Here is an 18270-nt window from a genome sequence, read left to right as displayed (position 1 = left end):
CCCGAAATTTCTCATGTAATATTAAATAGGCTATGTTGTGTACAGATTTTTTGTCTTTATCAACAGGTCCTATTCTAAGAAAAGTTTTGTTTTTACTTAAATTAAACTCTACATAATTAAATAATGTTAGAACAACATTTACAGACTAGCGAAAGAGAACCACAACCTTCATTATAAAATAATGTAATTCATATTATGGAATGGACGGGCCTGCCACTGACAGAGGTTCTATCCAAGGAGAAAGACAGTCAACAAATCTTGCATGGTGCCCCCACAGTCCAACAGACTAAGGGATAGGTGAAGGTAAATTCATATAGCTCAAGTCAACTGGTCAGCTCCTCATAATTTAAAAACTCCTTTATCCCTTTATCCCACTTTCAGTGATGATGTTTCAAGATCGTTACCGAGAAGTACATACCAGCCTAATTCATAAAGCCCTAGGCTTGTATCTGCGTATGCTACGTATGTGAATGTTGTTCGTATTTCCATCTATATTGTTATAGTAGTAATGCTAAATTGGACAATTGTAGTCAATCTGAATTTCCATTTGTTTGGACCAATAAAATTATCTTATAGAAGTTTCACATGACTGTAATACTCTTTTTTTTATTCCCTGGCACAGCCAGGTTTGACACATTTAGAAGGGAAATAATTTAATATAAGTTCCTTAATAGTGTTTCTGAAGAAAGTTCTAATGATGCAGCAGTAATGTCTTTTTAGTCATCATCTTAGATAAGTGTCTGTGAAGTTTTTTATGACCACTGGCTCAATTGATATCATATAGTTTTTGTATTATTATTAAATTGAGCTTCTATAGCATAGTCAATCTCCAAGCAAAGGTTTTATTATTATTTTACTATGCTCTGAATGACAACTGTACAAATTGGTTAAACAAATTTATAAAAAACAACAACACAGGAATAAAAAATTAACTATACTTATGGATTAGTTTCTAATAAATAAATTAAGTTCAAATCAACTATCTTAAACAAATAATAGTTTATTACTCCTCAAATGTAGATCTATTGAAAGCACAGATATATAACAAAAAATAGAATGATGCAAATGTGTTTTAACAATATCACAATAAAGTTATATCCATGATTGAATCACTGATTCAGTTTCCAAGATAAGCTAGTAAGTAAGTTAGACTAAAACGTCAAAGCTATGACTATATTAGATCAACATGTTCTTTTGATAAGGTGCTACTCAAATTTCCTGGTGTTGTACTAATCACCAAATCTGCACCAATTACAAATAGAAGGTCATTTGTTAGATACTTATCTCACTGTAGAGAAGCCATAACAAGTACAATAAAACAAAGAACGAAAACTTACAAAAAAAAAACATATATTTGAGCTTATTTTAAAATTTTATTTTAATTTTTTTATTATTGGTTCGTAACACTATTATATTTTGAGGCAAAATCTCTAAATACAGATATATAAAAAGCAAAGCATCTAAACAATCTGATTAAAAAAAAAAAAGACATCTACAGTATAACAATAACAATCTAAAAAGTAAAACATTTTGTTGTAATATTCTATGATCAAAGAATTTATTTTTTTACATATTAACCCACATGATCTGATAACTTTACACAATAAGAATTTATACTAAAATATGTCTCTTGTGTTTATAATAAATTTTAACAACTAAAAATAAATCCTGAATTTGGAATAAAAAAAACGGAAGGAAAAAAAAACTATTGTTATATTACTATTGTTATGTTAGGTATTGCACTTAAGTATTAATTTTAGGAAAAAAAAGACTAGCATGATAATGTGCTATGTAGATAATATTTTTTAAATATATGGTTCTGAAAACATCTTTTTGAGCTGCTAAAGAAATGCAGTAAAAAAAATATTATGCAAGTATATACTTAACTCTTTATCTCCTGACAGAATTGTTCATTATTCACATTTGTATATTCTACCTTGTTATCATTAAACTTTAATAACATTTTTGTTTGTAATTAGAAAATGTTACTTTTGGTACAGAATTTTAGGAGAATGCATGCTCTTTTTATACAACACAAATTAAAGTGCATAAAAACAAAAATTAATTTAATTTAATGGGATCAAATCAACAATGGTATCGTTAATTAGGAGAGAAAGAGTTAAAACCAAAATATTATAACAGCTAACACATGTTATTACAATGGAATGAGAAATGAAATGTTACAGTCACAAAACAAATAATTGTAAAAAAAAAATCTACAAATGCCTGTACTTTTATAGTGAAAAATGAAATACATGTCAATCACCAGAAAAACATAGGCACGGGATAGATTCCTGTGGTGTAAGTTCTTCTGTATCTGTAAGGTGCATCATCAACATACACTATCTGTTGTCCGGGGGGAGCATTAATTATAGTAGTTCCTCCACGTGTATGAAGCACTAAAAATGTAAATAAAAAGAATTTCATTTGTTACTATTAAAAATGTGTAATATGAATAGAATCAATAGTCTGAACAGTATACTAATCTCTAATTTGAAAACAGATGCTACTTCACACAAATGAATTCAGAAACCCTTGCTATCTGTCAATTAATCATATTTTTGGTCAATAGTGAATTTGTTCTAACTGTAACTAGAAAGAAAATTGCATTAAATAATATTTTGAAGAAAAAGTTGGAAACTAATATACTTTAGATGCAACTAAAAAGATTGCAGTAAAACTTGATTAAAAATGTTAAAAAAGATAAACTTCATTGAGAAAAAATAAAATGTTCTCATTGTCTACTCTCACTATTTAGGTGTCACTAAATGATGAATTCGAAAAATTAATATTATCTTTATCTGTTTGAGGGGCAAGGGGCTATAAGAAAGAAAAACATGTAAATACAAGGATAATACTACTTGGAGATTTCTAAATTAGATTATACCTTGAGCTGGTGGCGGGCTAATAATTTGGCCTTGATAGCCTCCTCCATAATATGGACTGCCATAGTAGTACCCAGGAGGACAAACATATGTTGTGGTTGAAGTTGTTACATGTGGTGGCTGCACTGGCACAGGTAGTGTTCTTGCTTCTTCGAGTGCTATCTGCCAAGCTCTAAACAAAGAAATTAAAGAGATAAAAAATATATTTATCATCATGATCTCTTTTACAAGACAGGCAAAAAACTACTTAAGCCATTACACTCTCTTTAAGGCTAGGCTTGTCACTGTTTGAAGCATAAAGCTATCTCCTACAAAGTCAAATCGATCTCTTATGGCTTTCTTTAAATATCTCTTTCATAGCAGTGTCCATACCAGTTTTTGTGTGATTGTCCTCATTCTGAGAACATTTCCCAATCATCTCCATCTTCTATATTTAATAATTACTGTAACTGGTAAAATTTCCATCCTCAATTGAAGCTTTTTGCAATATTTTGCCATGATAATTTCAAGCTTCACGTATTGGTGCTTTTCTAACCCTCTGAACCATAGAAACACATTAGTTAGGAAGATTTGTAATTTGGTATCATGTTACATTTCCAATGTTGCTTAGCATACCAAAAGACTGTCATCTTTTTCTTTATTCTCTTTCTTATCTCTTTGAAGCAGTCTCCATCTATTTGTGACCTCAGTTGCCAGCTATGTTAATTCTTTTACATCTGCAAGTTAACAGTCTTTTAGGATAGTTCTTTCATTAACTTTGGTATTTATTTTACAATTCTATTTTACTATTCTAAAGTACTTGTTTTCTAGATTTACCTTAAGCCTATCATGCCAATATATACTGCCAATTTGTTTTCTGCTACCTTGGTATTGTAAAGAACAGGAAGGTAATCCACCTTGTATTTGTTTAAGTTTCCTTCCTAAGTCCCTCTTTTTTATCAGGTATAATTATAGTTGTGCCTGTCTTAAATCATAAGAAATTTTTTCAAGGAATATTTGGTGTCTCGTATCTCTTCTATTATTTTGCTATCTCAATACTATTACCTAAATTTCATCATGCATTATTACATTTATTGATCAGGCTACCCATGAATGTTTATAGCATTTTGCTACATTATTCACTCATTAATGTCTACTAACACATGGACAAATATTTTGCCTTTTTAATATTCTTTGCTGAGATAATTTAATTGAAAGATTGTTGACCTATTAATCTCCTTGACATTTCATAACCAGTCTTTGATCTTTTAATTCTATAGCATTTTTTCATCCTCTTGTTTACATAAAATTATAGTCTATACTAGTAGCTTCTTTTACTATGTAATAATTAACAATTCTTTATCTATAGCTAATTCTGTACTTTCTTTTTTATTATTTCTTTAATTCTTGTAGAATGTGAAAGTATAATGGAGTTGAATTTTCCTTTTATTTGAATTCTTCAATAATTTTCACCAAAAGCAGAGCATTTACCATTTTCTTATATGTAATGAGGGCACCTCTTTTTTGGTGATTGAAATCTGAGCTGCCAAACAATATCATTGTTCTCCTGGGTCAATTTTCTGCCACTTAATTTCCATCCCATAAAGAATGCTAATGTTATGGAAGTTACTATATATATATATATATATATATATATATATATATATATATATATATATATATATATATATATATATATATATTTTAATCTTTTTTTTTTTACAAAGCTTATATCAACTCAATCTGTCTGTCTCGTAAAAAGTTTGTTACACATTATTTCTCCCACACCCAATCCTGGATCAAGCTGAAATTTTGCAAAAATATTTCTTTTACCTGACAAAACAAGAATTAAGAAAAACATTAACCAGTTAGTTCATTAACTTACTTACTTAGACTTAGGTCCTCCCGCGCCGTTCGGCGCATTGGGCGGCAAGCTGTCTCCATAATGATCTGTCACTGGCAATGTCTGAAGCCTCTTCCCATCTGGTGTCCACTGTTGGACACCAGTTCATTAACTAATGGTAATTAATTATTTTTTGTATCTTGAACAAGGAAAAGAAATTGTACGCGACTGATGTGGTTAAATAAGTTGAATTAGTCCCCTTTATGCTTTGCAGATTGCTGCTTTAAAGTTTGAAGCTAAAAATAGATAATTATAAAACACCCTATTTTCATAAGTGATTTGCTGGCATAGTGTATTGGCTTAAGCAGGCCAACCTCAAGTTCGAATTAAGGTTGTTCCAGAATGTTCCCCCACCTATTTTTTCATAACTACATTTAAAAAGCGAGCACCCAGACCTTCTCTCCCCCCCCCCCTTTTTTTTCCAACTAATCATGACAAGTGATAGGATCATAGCATATTGAGAAAGCCAAAAGCATGAAATTAATACAACTTTTGTGAAAATGAATTCCAGACATTTTCCAGACATTTATCTTATGTTTTCCAGTTTCACTAACAGTAAAGTGGATGGCTACCTGAGCATGCCGTATGCACTCTGGATTGACAATAACTAACCCTTGCAGTCCTGTGGGAGGTTTGGACTAGGGTGTTATAATAATTTTCAATTATGAAGGAACATACAAAACAAGTGGAAAAAAAAGTCACTAATCTTGTAGCACTTAGACTTGGGCAATTTAATATATATAGAAGACCTATATAGTTTAATAGGCCTAACTTTGTTGTTAAATCTTATTCTAAATCTCATAACTAGTCCAATAGTTTTATAATTTTTATATAGATTTTTAGTGGCTTAAACATTAGATACTAGTTAAAAAGTAAAGATTTATTTAGACTAGCCTAGGTTAGGGGGCCTACCTCTACTATAATTCTACTGGCGGAGATAAATAAAAATCTAGAGTTAGAGTAACTGTATTGAAATTTAATTTTTAATCTCAAAGATTTATTATCGTTAGTCTAGATCTATTACAAATTTAATTATATGACTAATCCAAACTAATTGATACAACCAGACTTATTATAAGCTTTGTTTTTTTTTTTTTTTAATATTTTATGTTTCCTTGTTGTTTTTTTTTGCATGGGCCAGTATTAACATTCCAGCATCCAATCCTAAAATGCTTTCCTGTATGTCAGCATATTCAACATAAAAATGGATATATACTTAGTGCTTTGGTCTCCACCCATAATGTAGCCAGTTAGATGTTAGATGAACTTTTCATCTCTTCTCAGATTCATTAGAAATTTTAGTTTTCAGCCATTGAGTCCAAGGCTTCCTTTGTATTTTTTTTTTTTTTAGATATAGCTTTTATATAGTGCAACGTTCATGCTTACAGCATGCTCAGAGGGCAATGCTCCACTCACTTTTGTAGACCAGTGGGAGGAGGGGATATCTGGGAGGTTTTTCGTGCTGTCTTTAGGCACTCAGTAAACACAACTCTATTCAAGTCGGGTGTTGAACTTGGGCCACCCTTGATAGATAAGTGGATTAATTCTCTCTTGCCACACATGCCAGGTTAAGGTAGCTAACCCTCCTCTTTTAACCTGACTTGGCACAGAGAGTAGCCCCTGGTGGTGTTACTGAATGTCAAAAGCAATTTTTAAAGCATTTAAGATTTTTAAGGCTCAAGAATCAGCCCAGCAAGAAAAATAACCTAGCTCAATGAGCTAGAGGAATATCTTCAAACCTAAGTAAAAAATTCCATTCTTACCTAAAACTCAGTGCTTTGGTTCAGTGGACAATTAAACAAATATTTTTCTACACATAGCAAACATATGATTCCTCTTTGTCAACAACACTAAATTAATTTGAGTATAAGTCAATAAAACAAAGAGAATCAGCAAATTTCAAAACATCAAAGAATATAAAATAATGGTGAAACACTAACCTCATGTCATCAAATGATTCAGCACAAAGAAGCATTGATTCTTTGTCCTTCATAACAAGTTCCAGATAACATGCCTTTGCTTGGCTAACTCCCTCAGGAGGATCAGCTTTTCTGCACTTAAAAAAAAAAATAGTATGTAAAATTGATTAACAGTAATTTTTATGAATTATTTAGATCTATAATTAACATAACTAATGAGCGGTAAATTAAAGAAAGACAAAAAGTTAGCATTTAATTCAAAGTCATACATCAGGTCAAACAGTAATTTTTATGAATTATTTAGATCTATAATTAACAAAACAATGAGCGGTAAATTAAAGAAAGGCAAAAAGTTAGCATTTAATTCAAAGTCATACATCAGGTCCACTCTTGATCTGTAAAACAGCTGCACGAACAACTATTCTCTCTTCAGCTCGTGGAGTATCAGGATTCTCAAAATAACGTAAATCACCCAGGCGGTCTAGTACAAACCAATTTTTTTTCCATCTGTGCAAAACTGAGCCTACAAAGACAATTTAAACAAAAAAGGGTCCTATTTATTTTATCATTATGCACTATATATATATATATATATATATATATATATATATTTACTGGACATAATTACCTAGTTGATTAAAAATTATTAAAAATGTTGTAAACAATGTAATCTTATGGTCATGTCATAAAGTCCTCAGGACTGGCAAAGATCTTTCAAGGAACAGTATCAAAACAAAAAAGAGACAGAGAAAGCAATGGGAAGACAACATCAAAGAATGGACAAGCTTGTCATTGAAACAGATTTTACCCAAGGCAAAAGACTGAAAGGAATGGAGAAAGACAGTCAACAGATCAAGTGTGGTGCCCTAACAGTTCAGAAGACTGAGAAATAGGTGAAAGTGAATCATCACAAATAAGATTTCATATCCCATATTTGCCATGATGTCCCAATCAATGTTACAGCTATATTCTTATTAATTATTGCACATTTGAGCCATTTTTTAAAAATACAAATCATCATTGTTCCTTCTATCTTCTTCCATTTACTATTATCAGAAGCTGTTCAGCTGGATATGTGACACTTTGACAGTCATTTGGTGCAAGAGGTTCTGACAATAATTTATAAAATGCAAAACTTTCTATAATAAACATTGTTTATTCATCCTACTATACTTTAGTATATATAGTATACACACAGCATGACATTTATCTTTTTTTTTCTTTTTTTTTTTTAGTTGGAGGTACTATAAAATAAATAAATTATTTTTGTTTGCTGTAGTAACCTTATAAAACACTACAGGAAAACATCTTCATCTTAGGCTTTATTGTACAAGAATGAAAAAACAGTTCACGATAACACAACACATACACATACACAAGCTGACCTGGACACCACGACTTTCTGACATGCCAGGACAGATCAGTTCACAACACACAACAAGAAACATAGATACACAACATTTGCACTAAAAATTGCATTGTTTTTTTTTTCTGAACAAAAATTAAAACCCAAACACGCTATATTGTTAGTGATTAAACAATAATTACACAACAAACTTAAGTCCTAAATCTCATGGACAAAAATATAATACATATGTGACTAAAACATTGTGCACCAAAACGGCTGAGCCAAAGTCCTACTTCTATTACAGAAAAGACTTATTAGAAGTGGTTTCTAAAGTAATCTCCAGTATTGGAAAATGAAACATTAATTGATAAGCAGCTGCTGACTGGGGAAAATGGAGGGCTTTGGTTACACGAACTGTCACAGCATCCCTACTATGAAAGTCAAGGGACGGATGATGAATTGATGTAGCATTAAATATTTAGCATGTAATGTTAATCAGAAACTGGGTTGCTATCATACAAATGTTTACTCTAATCATGGGCGTAGCCAGGGGGGGGGGGGGGAGTCGGAATTTAGTGACTGATTTTTTGATTTGATTTTGTTTATTTTAGTTGAGATTTTAATAATAAACCATCACTTGCCCCAGCACAACCAAAGGGGTTTTGAGTTTAAAACCCCCTACCAGGGGGTTTTGAGTTTAAAACCCCCTACCAGGGGGGTTCAAGTTTAAAAACCCCTACCAGGGGGGTTCGAGTTTAAAACCCCTACCAGAGGGGTTCGAGTTTGAGGATAAAAAATACATCTTCAGTGTAAGAAAAAAAAGCAAATTACGCACTCAAAATGTTATGAGCGTTGCCAAAAGGGGTTTTGAGTTTAAACCCCCATTCAGAGGGGTTTGATGCTAAAAATACCTCTTCAATATAAAAATAAAAGCAAATTACACACTAAAATTATTTGAGCGTAGCCAATCCAATCGGGGGTTTTGAGTTTAAACCCCTCTTCTACAGATGGCTTTTTTTTTAAAGTTTAAAACTCCTCCAGATGGTTTTGAGTTTAAGATCCCCCTAAAGAGCATTTTGAGGTGGAAAACCCCCAACAGATGATTTTGACGATAAAATTAAAAAAATTAGTCACTTAATTCCAAGAGCGTATTCTAGAGAGGTTACACATCTTTACCAGTGGCTGGGCTCCATTAATAAACTGCAGTGAATAGTCATCTGCCGAAATTGAAAAACACTAAATGTGGCTCAACAAAGATGGCTAAGACAGATTTAGGAGTCAGTTATAGAGATCGGGTCTAAATCAAGGAAATCCTATGCCGAACTGGGAGTCGACCCCTTAGTAAGATTGTGCGAGAGCGACGCATGAGGTTTGCTGGACATGTTCTCCGACAAAATGAATTGCGCATAAGAAGAGTTGCAATGATATCCTAGCACAATTTAGCGCCACACTTTCATGGAGGTCTTCAGAGCAGGTGGGAAGAGGCTTCAGACATTGCCAGTGACAGATTTTTGTGGAAACATCTTGCCGCCAAATACGCCGAACGGCGCAGGAGGGTCTAAGTCAGTAAGAATAGCAGATTAGGTTTTTGAAATAGGTGGATAATACACTGTAGATACCCCAGAATATGCATTTTGTTAGCTTTCAATACAGGTAATAGTGCTTGGCGGCAGGGCTATGCCCCACGCTCGGGGAGCTCGCGGCGCTCCCTCAGACTCCCTTGCTAACAAGCACGGGGAGTTTACAATTTTTTCACTAACTCCAGAAAGTACCTATTTTAGAGTAGAAAGAATGAAGGGTCACACGCCACTCATTCATGGAGGTCCTCATGGCGGGTGGGATGAGGCTGCAGACATTACCAGTGACAGATTTTTATGGAAACAGCTTGAAGTCAAATGCTCCGAACGGCGTGGGAGGGTGTATGTCAGTAATAATAGCACATTAGGTTTTTGAAATAAAACTTTTTAATAGCAGGAAAATGCACTGTAGATACCTCAGAATATACCCCCCCCCCAAAAAAAAATCCTGGCTACGCCTATGACTCTTATTATATATATTGTAATAACTTAAGGGAGGCAAACTCAATGAGGCACATATATCTTCATTTACACGACATCACAGGTACACAAAACATCATCTTTCTTAGGCACAGTCTTTTCACTTCGTCTCTCAACTTGGGTGGAAATCGTTCTCCTCTCTTCCTAATGTTGACATCCTTTTTAGTATAGTTTATCACAGTGCGCACGTTCTAGCTTAGATGTCGGTGCGCATTGCAGAGTTATAACAATATTATTTTTTGTAATGCACAATTGTAAAACATTAAATGTCCTCACTGATAATAAAGATTATTTTGTTATCAGAGCCCTAGATCTAGTCAGAAGTTAGAGTATTCTAGATTCTAGAGATTAATATTACTATAGATTTAGATAATCACTTATAATAATTATAGAATATAATGATATTATTAGAATGATAGTCTGTCCTGACACTTGTCACAAGTGACTTGTGAGTCTGGTGCTAACACTGCTGTCTAAAAGTATAAGTAACAATATGACTATGACTACAACTTGTAAGTGACTAGATTTCTAGAAAGTTAGAATTAAATACAGATCAATAATGTCTATATTATTAGACTTAATTAGATCTCTAGTACATTCAATATAATAATAATAATATAATGATTTATGATATAATCTCTAAAATCTAGTTGATAATCTTAATAGATCTAGATTCTAGTAAGTCTAACTCAGTAACTCTTGCTCTAGACTAGAATGATACAGTACACTAGAATGTGACTAGATCTAGTCCTATACAATCTAGAGACTAGATATAATATCTGGATCTATTACTATTATTTTAGATTATAGAAGTTGGAAGTAAAGTACAAGGGAGAGAGTACAGTCTAGATTAGATCTATTTTTTTAGATTATTTGTAGAGTCTAGAGGTATGTTTGTCAGGGGGAGGTACGGCGAGAGTGAATATGTTACTTTGATATTTTGGTATGATAGTTATATCTCATTGTTTAAGTACTTCTAGGTTATGACTGTGAATAGTCTTTGTTGAATGTGCGAGGGGGTGTGTTAGTCAGTGAGGTCTTGTTCCCAGTCCAGGAAGATTGGACAGTCACTTCCTGGACTGGTGTTTGTATTATTTCTTGAGAGTGATATAATTGTGTGCTTTATTAAATATTAAAGTATGATCATTATTCAAAAATCTGGAGTTGGAGTTTATATAGTGATAATTGTTCTTATTTGTATAACCCTTATAATGAGCCAAGCAAGTATTAATACAGCACTTTATTTCCAACCTAGTTTCTACCTCACAACCTACACCAACAGGCCTAGCCGCTCCACTGAGCTTCTCTGCATTCCTGACCTCTCGTTACCCCGCTAGGCTGACCCATTCAACCGCTGGACAGGTACAGAACAGGAGCATAACTTAAGGCCAAGGGTGACACTCATGCTCCACGACATATACACACACACACCAAGATCCTTTCACAACATAAGAGTATAGTGAATTTGTAATTGTAGTGACTACTTAGTCTTAGACTAGTGAGTCAATATTAATATTGAATAGAAAAGTGGTGAATATAATAAATAATAATAGATAAATAGATATAGATTCTAGATCTAGAATAATCTAGAGTCTAGACTAGTCTAGAAAATATTAAATAAGAATAGTCTGGACAGTCTAGTCACTAGTGTCACTATAGTAGTATAGTGACAGTCTAATCTAACTCTAGATTGACTAGTCTAGATAAACTCAAGATTCAATTACATCTAGTGACAATTAGTCATTAGATTGTCACTATTACACTATTACTATAGACTATAGATCTAGCACTAGTATAACTATATATAAGTATAACTACAATTTCAAACTAGATCTCTCATCTATAGTATAGTGTCTATACCATTATACTAAGTATAAGTGACTCACTAGATAAAAAAAAAAGTCTAGATCTAAAAAATATACTATTTATAATATATAGCCTATGCCGCCTATGTATGGCTATGGCCTATAGTATAGTATATCACTACTACTAGATCTAGATCTAGTTATCATTTATTGAGTTATAGCAGCTGGGCTTAATCTATATTAATTATTATTAATTATTATAGTCTAGTTTAAGACTTAATTTCTTAATTAAGATGAAATTGATAGTAGTAATAAGAATAATTAGATAATAGATTACTTTGACGATAAAGCCAGCCTGCTTTAGCGATATCAAAACCAGCCGAAGCCATAGAGTTCCTAAATACTTCCTGCTTGTATAGATCTAGTCACCAATCTAGTCGGTCTAAATCTAGAATACGTGAGTTAAATTATTGTTTTCTGAAATTGCTTCTCCTTCTTATCAAAATAAATTTCGAGGTAAACAATACCTCACGTGACTATGTGTCATCCAATAGAAAATATAAATGGAATCTATTTTTGAACATTTTCTAGGATAGGTCAGAAAAAAAAAGCGGGAGGGTACTGGAATAATTTTCAGAGCAAATAAACGTATAGAATTATTTCCCTTTCTCCCTGACAAGAATAAAAGGAATGACGTAGCTTGGAAACAATGACGTAATTATCACTAGAGTATATAGATAACTGACAATGAACTCATAAAAGCAAAAACATCGAAAACAAAAAATTAGCCACAGTAAGTTGCGATGTATTTTTTAACATAAGTTTCTATTATTATGATGCAATTAGGCCAACCCTACTATAGACTTAATAGACAGATCTTGTATAGATTCTACCTAATCATTACAATATAAACACACATATCGCCACCTCATAATATAGATATTATAATAATCTAGATCTAGTAATCTTATAGTAATCTTAGTAATCTAGTGACTAGATCTAGTTGAGTAGTAAAGACCCTGTTAAAGTGCTAGAATATCTATCTACTGTACTTTATTTGTAGGCCTCCTTCGGTGGCTTCAGTCGTAGAACGACTAGATCTATGGTTCATCTGGTGGAACACTTTTTCATGTGACTGTAGAGCCTCTATTTTTATTTTAACCTAGATCTAGATCAATCTAGTCATGCATGTTAACTAATGACTAATTACTTAAATTGGTTTTCCTGGCTGACTCAGGCAACATATTCCATGCTGTAATATTGCATATGGAACAAGGAATGAGCCTTTATCTATATGACTAGGGCCTATGTCAAGTATGTCTTTCTGAATATTTTATTAGGCTTTGTTTTTGTATTAGAATATTCCAGTTTCTTAATGTTCTCTTGAGTTGAGGTGTCCCAAACAGAGGTTGCTTACGCCTTTCTAGGGTGGGGGGAGGAGAAGGGAGAATTTTAAAAAATTCCCTGAGCCCCCACTTGAGGGGTCCGCAAATGAGTGTGTGTTGGGGGGGGGGGGAATATTAAATATTACGCAAAATGCAAGCCCCCCCCCCCAAGAGGTCAAGCTGCCCCCGCTTTTAGTTCCCCCCCCCCCAATTCTCCTACTTTCTAACAATAGAAGAGCTTCCAAATATGATCTAGATCACAGACCTATATGTTTCCATGTCTCTGATTCAATTAAAGCTGCCTTATATACTTATAGATTATAGATCTAGATCTAGATTCTATAGCTAGATCTAGATCTAGTAGATTCTAGTGTTGACGACAATTTTTCAACACATTTCTTTTTTTTTTTTTTTAGTGTATTTTTCGTTTAATATTATGTAGTGATTTAATAATAATAATAATACATGGAAATCATCATTGTAAAATAAAATGTGTTTAAAAAACATAGGCCTGCTAATCAAATAATATCTATCATAATTATCTGCGTAGGCCTAGAATGTATATTTATATGATAATTGTAATAGTTCATACATCATTCGATAGGGGTTTTTTACTTTGAAAAGAGAAAAAAAAATGATTAAGTCCTAATTTGTGTAATTGGTCTACACATGTTTTAGATTAGTGTTAGGCTACTGTTTCTCACTCAAAGTCTACTCGTGCTACCTCCCCATCCCGCCCTCCTCAGCTATGGAATCTGCGGGAGAGCTGTCCTGTGCAGAGCCTCGGCGCGTATTGTTTGATTTTTCCTTCTGAGCTTCAAAAAGGCACAAGTGGCGCACTATTGGTTCTAGTTGTTTAAAGCGCAGATCATATATATAGGCCACTAATAGGCGTGTTTGTGTGCCGGTTTGTCGCCATCTACACTTCCCGACCCACGAGTTAAGAGACAATTTTAGAGATTCAGACCACGTTTTAAAACAAAACATTGGTTTTATGAATTAATGTATGTAGCCAAGTAACCTATGTGCCACTTACAATGTGCTTAAGATTTATCTAACAAGTATGATTGCTACAAACATTACATCTAGGTAAATATAGATCTTTGTATTGTGGACCTACTGTCACAAGGGTAAATTAAGTGATACAGAACTTAGCAATTGAGTCAATCGTCTTTGGTTTTAACGTTTTCTTTAAGGATGGTCTAACACTTCATCGTTATCATCATCAAACTCCATTTGAGGGAGGGTTTGAGAGGTTAAAATCCTCTCTTGCAAAAGCGCCCTACTGTAAAGCGTATAGTGCATGTAGGCCCTATGTCACCATACAGGTCAAGGACTTGTGGTTTCCCAGACCTGTCGAGACGGAGATCAGCAAGTCTGGGGCAGTTAAAAAGAATATGAGACACGGTTTCCTCTTCCTTCCAGCAGCGGGGACAATGCAAGTCAAAGTTGGGCCTGAGCCGTACGAAATGAGCCAGCGGGACTGTTGTTTGTGCAAGCCTCATAAAACCATTTTAAACTGCAACAGAAACAAGTCCCCCCCCCCCCCCCCCCCAGAATCCTCTTGTGCTGAAAGGAAACGTGATTTTTTTTCTCCATAAAATAATTAGATTAAAAAGAAGTCAAAGCATTTTTTTTACATCATTCTTTTTTACCCATGAAGTAATTATTTTACGTTAATAAAATAAAAGTATTTGTTTTTCTTGTTTTAATTCAGTTGAACTCTCAGCACATCACTGATATAAAAATGAATGCCAGCAAAGTAACAAACATGTCTCCCAACACCTATAGGAGGCTGCTTGCAGCTCATGGGAGATCTTCCTCGGTGGGAGTATTTGATTGCTCCACTCAAATTGATCCTAAAAAAATCTTAAAGATCCTTGATAGTGTTCAAGAGTCAAGCAAGGAAACTGGTGACAGTGAGACTTCAAAGAAAAAACTGGACAGCGAACATATAGTGACCCAGTACCTGGTTGAGAACATCAAACCTCCAAACGACGCTGTCATTAACCCTCCTCTATCTAAGGCCCCTAAATTCAAGCCACAGCCAATAACCAGCAGTTACTCTTTCTATGAGAGGCCCTTCAAGGTCAATGGCAAGGAAGCCTGGGAGTTTGCCATGAGGGATCTTGGTAGCATTGATACACTGCTTAATCGCTATGGTTATGTCAATCCTCATCTTCGAGGAAATTTGCACAAGTAGAAAAGAACTTTCACTAGATCTTTGCTCCTAGCCGAGGACCATGAACTAAAGCTATAAACTACAAAGTTCAGAGTAAAGTATCATCTAGTCATGTATTAAAATCTTACTGTGGCTTATACTTAATGGTGTTATTTGATTGTTTGAAGCAATGTTGTATGCATACTGGATGTCATGCGCAAACTAAGTGTAATGAAGTCACATTAAACATGTGTTACCTTTGCATGATTCACATAATTTTCATAAGATATTCATTTCCAACCTGTTAGGCAGTCATTAATTAATACTGACAAACTAAGTTTGTAAACACATTTTATTGAGAATAAAATATGACAAATGAATGCAAACATACAGAAATGAATGAATTAATGTACATAATGATGTTATTAACAAGACAATAACATACAAATATATCAATACAAATAATTTTATGGATCTAACATGACAAAATGAATCAATATGATTCATTTAGCAATAATTTATAACTTGACATTTATCAGCTGACATGATGCAACAGACACACACCGGCCATAGAAAATGAGAATAACACTGAATTGCTTCTTATACAATTGTGCACATCTGTCTACATTTTCAAAACCAGCAATACACTCAGCACAATGGTCCCACAGGCAGCAACACCAGGAGCACTACAGAGCAATGAATCCACTGAGATTCCTGACCAATACATTGTTGATACAAAACAATTATCCTTGAAAATAGATCACTACAGCTGTAGTGGACATAATAAATATTGATCTAGGTAATTCTAATAGCAAATATGTCCAACTCAAGTGGATAGAAAGATGATAATGTACTAAAGTTAATATTGAAAGAAATTATCTTGAACACTTTGTAACTTCTTTAAAGTATTGTTTCAAATATTCAAGTAGATCAAGACTGATAAAATATGGGAAAATGCCATTAATGCTTGTGTGTATTCATTATGGTCAAGCTTTGGTTGTCCCAAAAGTGCATACCCCATGAGTGGTAGAATTTTAAAAAGAAAAGGGCTTTAAAAATGAATAGCAATGCATTTTGACTCAAAATTCTAAATGTAAATTACAAAAGTTTATTGCATTATATTTATAATGTTCATATGAATGCTTAGTAATAAGCACACCATAAATCAGTGAACTAATTAGGTTTGCATAAATGTAGGAAAAGTAATGATTAGTTTAAAACCCACATGTATGTGAAATCAAGTTTTAAAAATCTTTTAATACCATTGTTTTTTTTTATAAAAGTATTGTATGTGTAAAGCTATTAAAAATAAACAAACATTAAAACAAAGTATTTGGGTTGAGCCTTTAAAGATTAGACATTTTGCTGTTTAGCTGAAGTATTAATTCATTCTTATTTTTTACAAAATAGTTCATAAAAATGTACATTAAAAAATGTAACATTAAATTTCTTTTGCTGAGCATGCCATACACAAGTAGTTTGAACTGCACTTCATTATTGTTTCAGAATCTTAAATTAAAACAATCTAATGGCAGTTTGCACTAAAATAAAAAAAACAACTAAATGCAGAATTCATAATGTACAAAATATCTACATGAAAAAAAAATAACACATGAACATTTATTTACAAGTATGTTTACATTTAAAAAGTCAAAACTAACGTTGACCTTCATAAATGCATCAAGCCCAACAAAATATGTGGATGCATGTATGCTTTGACAGAACCTCACTCTGAATACGTCACTTCATTAGTACTGGGTGTAAGATCCATACTGAGGAGCAGGCCCTGGAGGTGGACCCTGCATTCCAGAAGAAAGTCTTCTCATGGACATGACATTTCTTTGCTGAGGAGCTTGCATTGGATTCATGCCAGCTTGTGACATCATCTGCTAAGAGTCCAACAAAGGCATCAACATAAGATATCAAGTCAATTAAAAAAACATCAAAACTCTTTATAAAAATGTTTGCTGTTAACTGAATGAACAAAAGATAGATAGCCTCTATAATGTAAAATATTTATATCAAAAGGGATCTACAATTTTCATTTAATGGGTTCTAAAGATAGTACTATAAACTAGAATTAGTCTGTAAATTTTGGAGATTTTAATAACTGGTCTTAAACACATTTGAATACTAAGTATAAAAGTTTGATAGTGAGAATTATCATACAAAATTCAATAGTTAAATACCAATGTTTACATTGCAACATTAAGAATGAAACTTAGAAAATGCAAGCTGAAACTCTCTGAAAATGTTGACTAAAGCATACATGTCAATACAAGACTATTCTTACCGGCTGCCTGAGCTGCATGGGATTCCCACTTATGTAAGGTTGTTGATGCTGTCCTGCAGCAACATTGGGAGGCATAGGAACCTGATTGTAACTGTTCATTGCAGTAGATGATGCTGGGGCCATTGTACCCATGCCTGTATTCATTCTTTAAATGGGGAAAAAAGCAACAATGTAGAAATTGAGAATTTTTTTTTTTTTGTGAAATAGTATTTTCCTAAAGATTACATTAATTTCAAAATAAACTTTGAATAGCCTTTGTAATTAGAACTGAACATTCAACTTCATTGTGCAACTATCAAAAAAACCTACCTCTGAGGGTTAGAACCATACTGTGGAGCTGGCTGGCCAGTTCCCTGGTTAGGCATAAAACCAGTTTGTGTCGGCATGCCACCACCCATCATAGATGCTCCCTGAGGTCCTCCTTGGTAACCCTGATTAAATCCTCCAGTCATCATACCACTACCACCTGACATTGGATCTATCATACGACCTTGTTGAGCCCCCATTGTGTTATAATAACTGTCTGAAATAAAAG

The 18270-nt window shown here is 33.3% G+C and overlaps 3 protein-coding genes across 5 annotated transcripts in view; 1 reads left to right on the top strand and 2 right to left on the bottom strand.

Moving 5' to 3' along the window:
• Positions 1–982: 982 nt before the first annotated feature.
• On the bottom strand, positions 983–12407 carry LOC106055678 (pleckstrin homology domain-containing family B member 2-like). Its single transcript, XM_056011960.1, has 5 exons — positions 12234–12407; positions 7064–7209; positions 6708–6823; positions 2888–3057; positions 983–2399 (listed from the first exon to the last, which is right to left on the bottom strand). Exons 1-5 carry the CDS (start codon positions 12283–12285, stop codon positions 2263–2265), a joined length of 621 nt encoding a protein of 206 aa, XP_055867935.1. The 5' UTR covers positions 12286–12407; the 3' UTR covers positions 983–2262.
• Positions 12408–12531: 124 nt separating this feature from the next.
• On the top strand, positions 12532–15602 carry LOC106055681 (uncharacterized). The gene is made up of 2 exons (XM_013212060.2): positions 12532–12689; positions 14999–15602. Exon 2 carries the CDS (start codon positions 15029–15031, stop codon positions 15482–15484), a length of 456 nt encoding a protein of 151 aa, XP_013067514.1. The 5' UTR covers positions 12532–12689; positions 14999–15028; the 3' UTR covers positions 15485–15602.
• A 179-nt stretch (positions 15603–15781) lies between these two features.
• LOC106055682 (mediator of RNA polymerase II transcription subunit 12-like protein) overlaps positions 15782–18270 on the bottom strand; it is a 39484-nt gene continuing 36995 nt past the window's right edge. For 2 of the 3 annotated variants that reach the window (XM_056011957.1, XM_056011959.1), the window contains 3 exons: positions 18045–18258; positions 17736–17880; positions 15782–17331 (listed from right to left, as the gene is read on the bottom strand). In XM_056011957.1, the coding sequence (XP_055867932.1) occupies positions 17191–17331; positions 17736–17880; positions 18045–18258 (500 nt within the window). In that variant the 3' untranslated portion in view covers positions 15782–17190. The remainder of the gene's footprint in view (positions 17332–17735; positions 17881–18044; positions 18259–18270) is intronic. The other variant, XM_056011958.1, reaches the window with a different exon arrangement.

Source organism: Biomphalaria glabrata, chromosome 15 (genome assembly GCF_947242115.1).
Source record: "Biomphalaria glabrata chromosome 15, xgBioGlab47.1, whole genome shotgun sequence".
In the NCBI taxonomy this organism is placed as follows: Eukaryota; Metazoa; Mollusca; class Gastropoda; family Planorbidae; genus Biomphalaria; species Biomphalaria glabrata.
The sequence above is the reverse complement of the archived record's forward strand: the minus strand, read 5'-3'. Positions and strand labels throughout refer to the sequence as shown.

What these genes read in the sequence shown, in the direction of transcription:
- LOC106055678 (XM_056011960.1), bottom strand. Translation starts at nt 12,285, where the DNA reads ATGGCTTCGGCTGGTTTTGATATCGCTAAAGCAGGCTGGCTTTATCGT. An exon ending in AGGCTGGCTTTATCGTCAAA is followed by an intron (nt 7,210 to 12,233) that starts GTAATCTATTAT and finishes TTGTCTTTGTAG; the next exon opens with GCTCAGTTTTGCACAGATGG. An exon ending in TAGCCCGCCACCAGCTCAAG is followed by an intron (nt 2,400 to 2,887) that starts GTATAATCTAAT and finishes TTACATTTTTAG; the next exon opens with TGCTTCATACACGTGGAGGA.
- LOC106055681 (XM_013212060.2), top strand. Translation starts at nt 15,029, where the DNA reads ATGAATGCCAGCAAAGTAACAAACATGTCTCCCAACACCTATAGGAGG.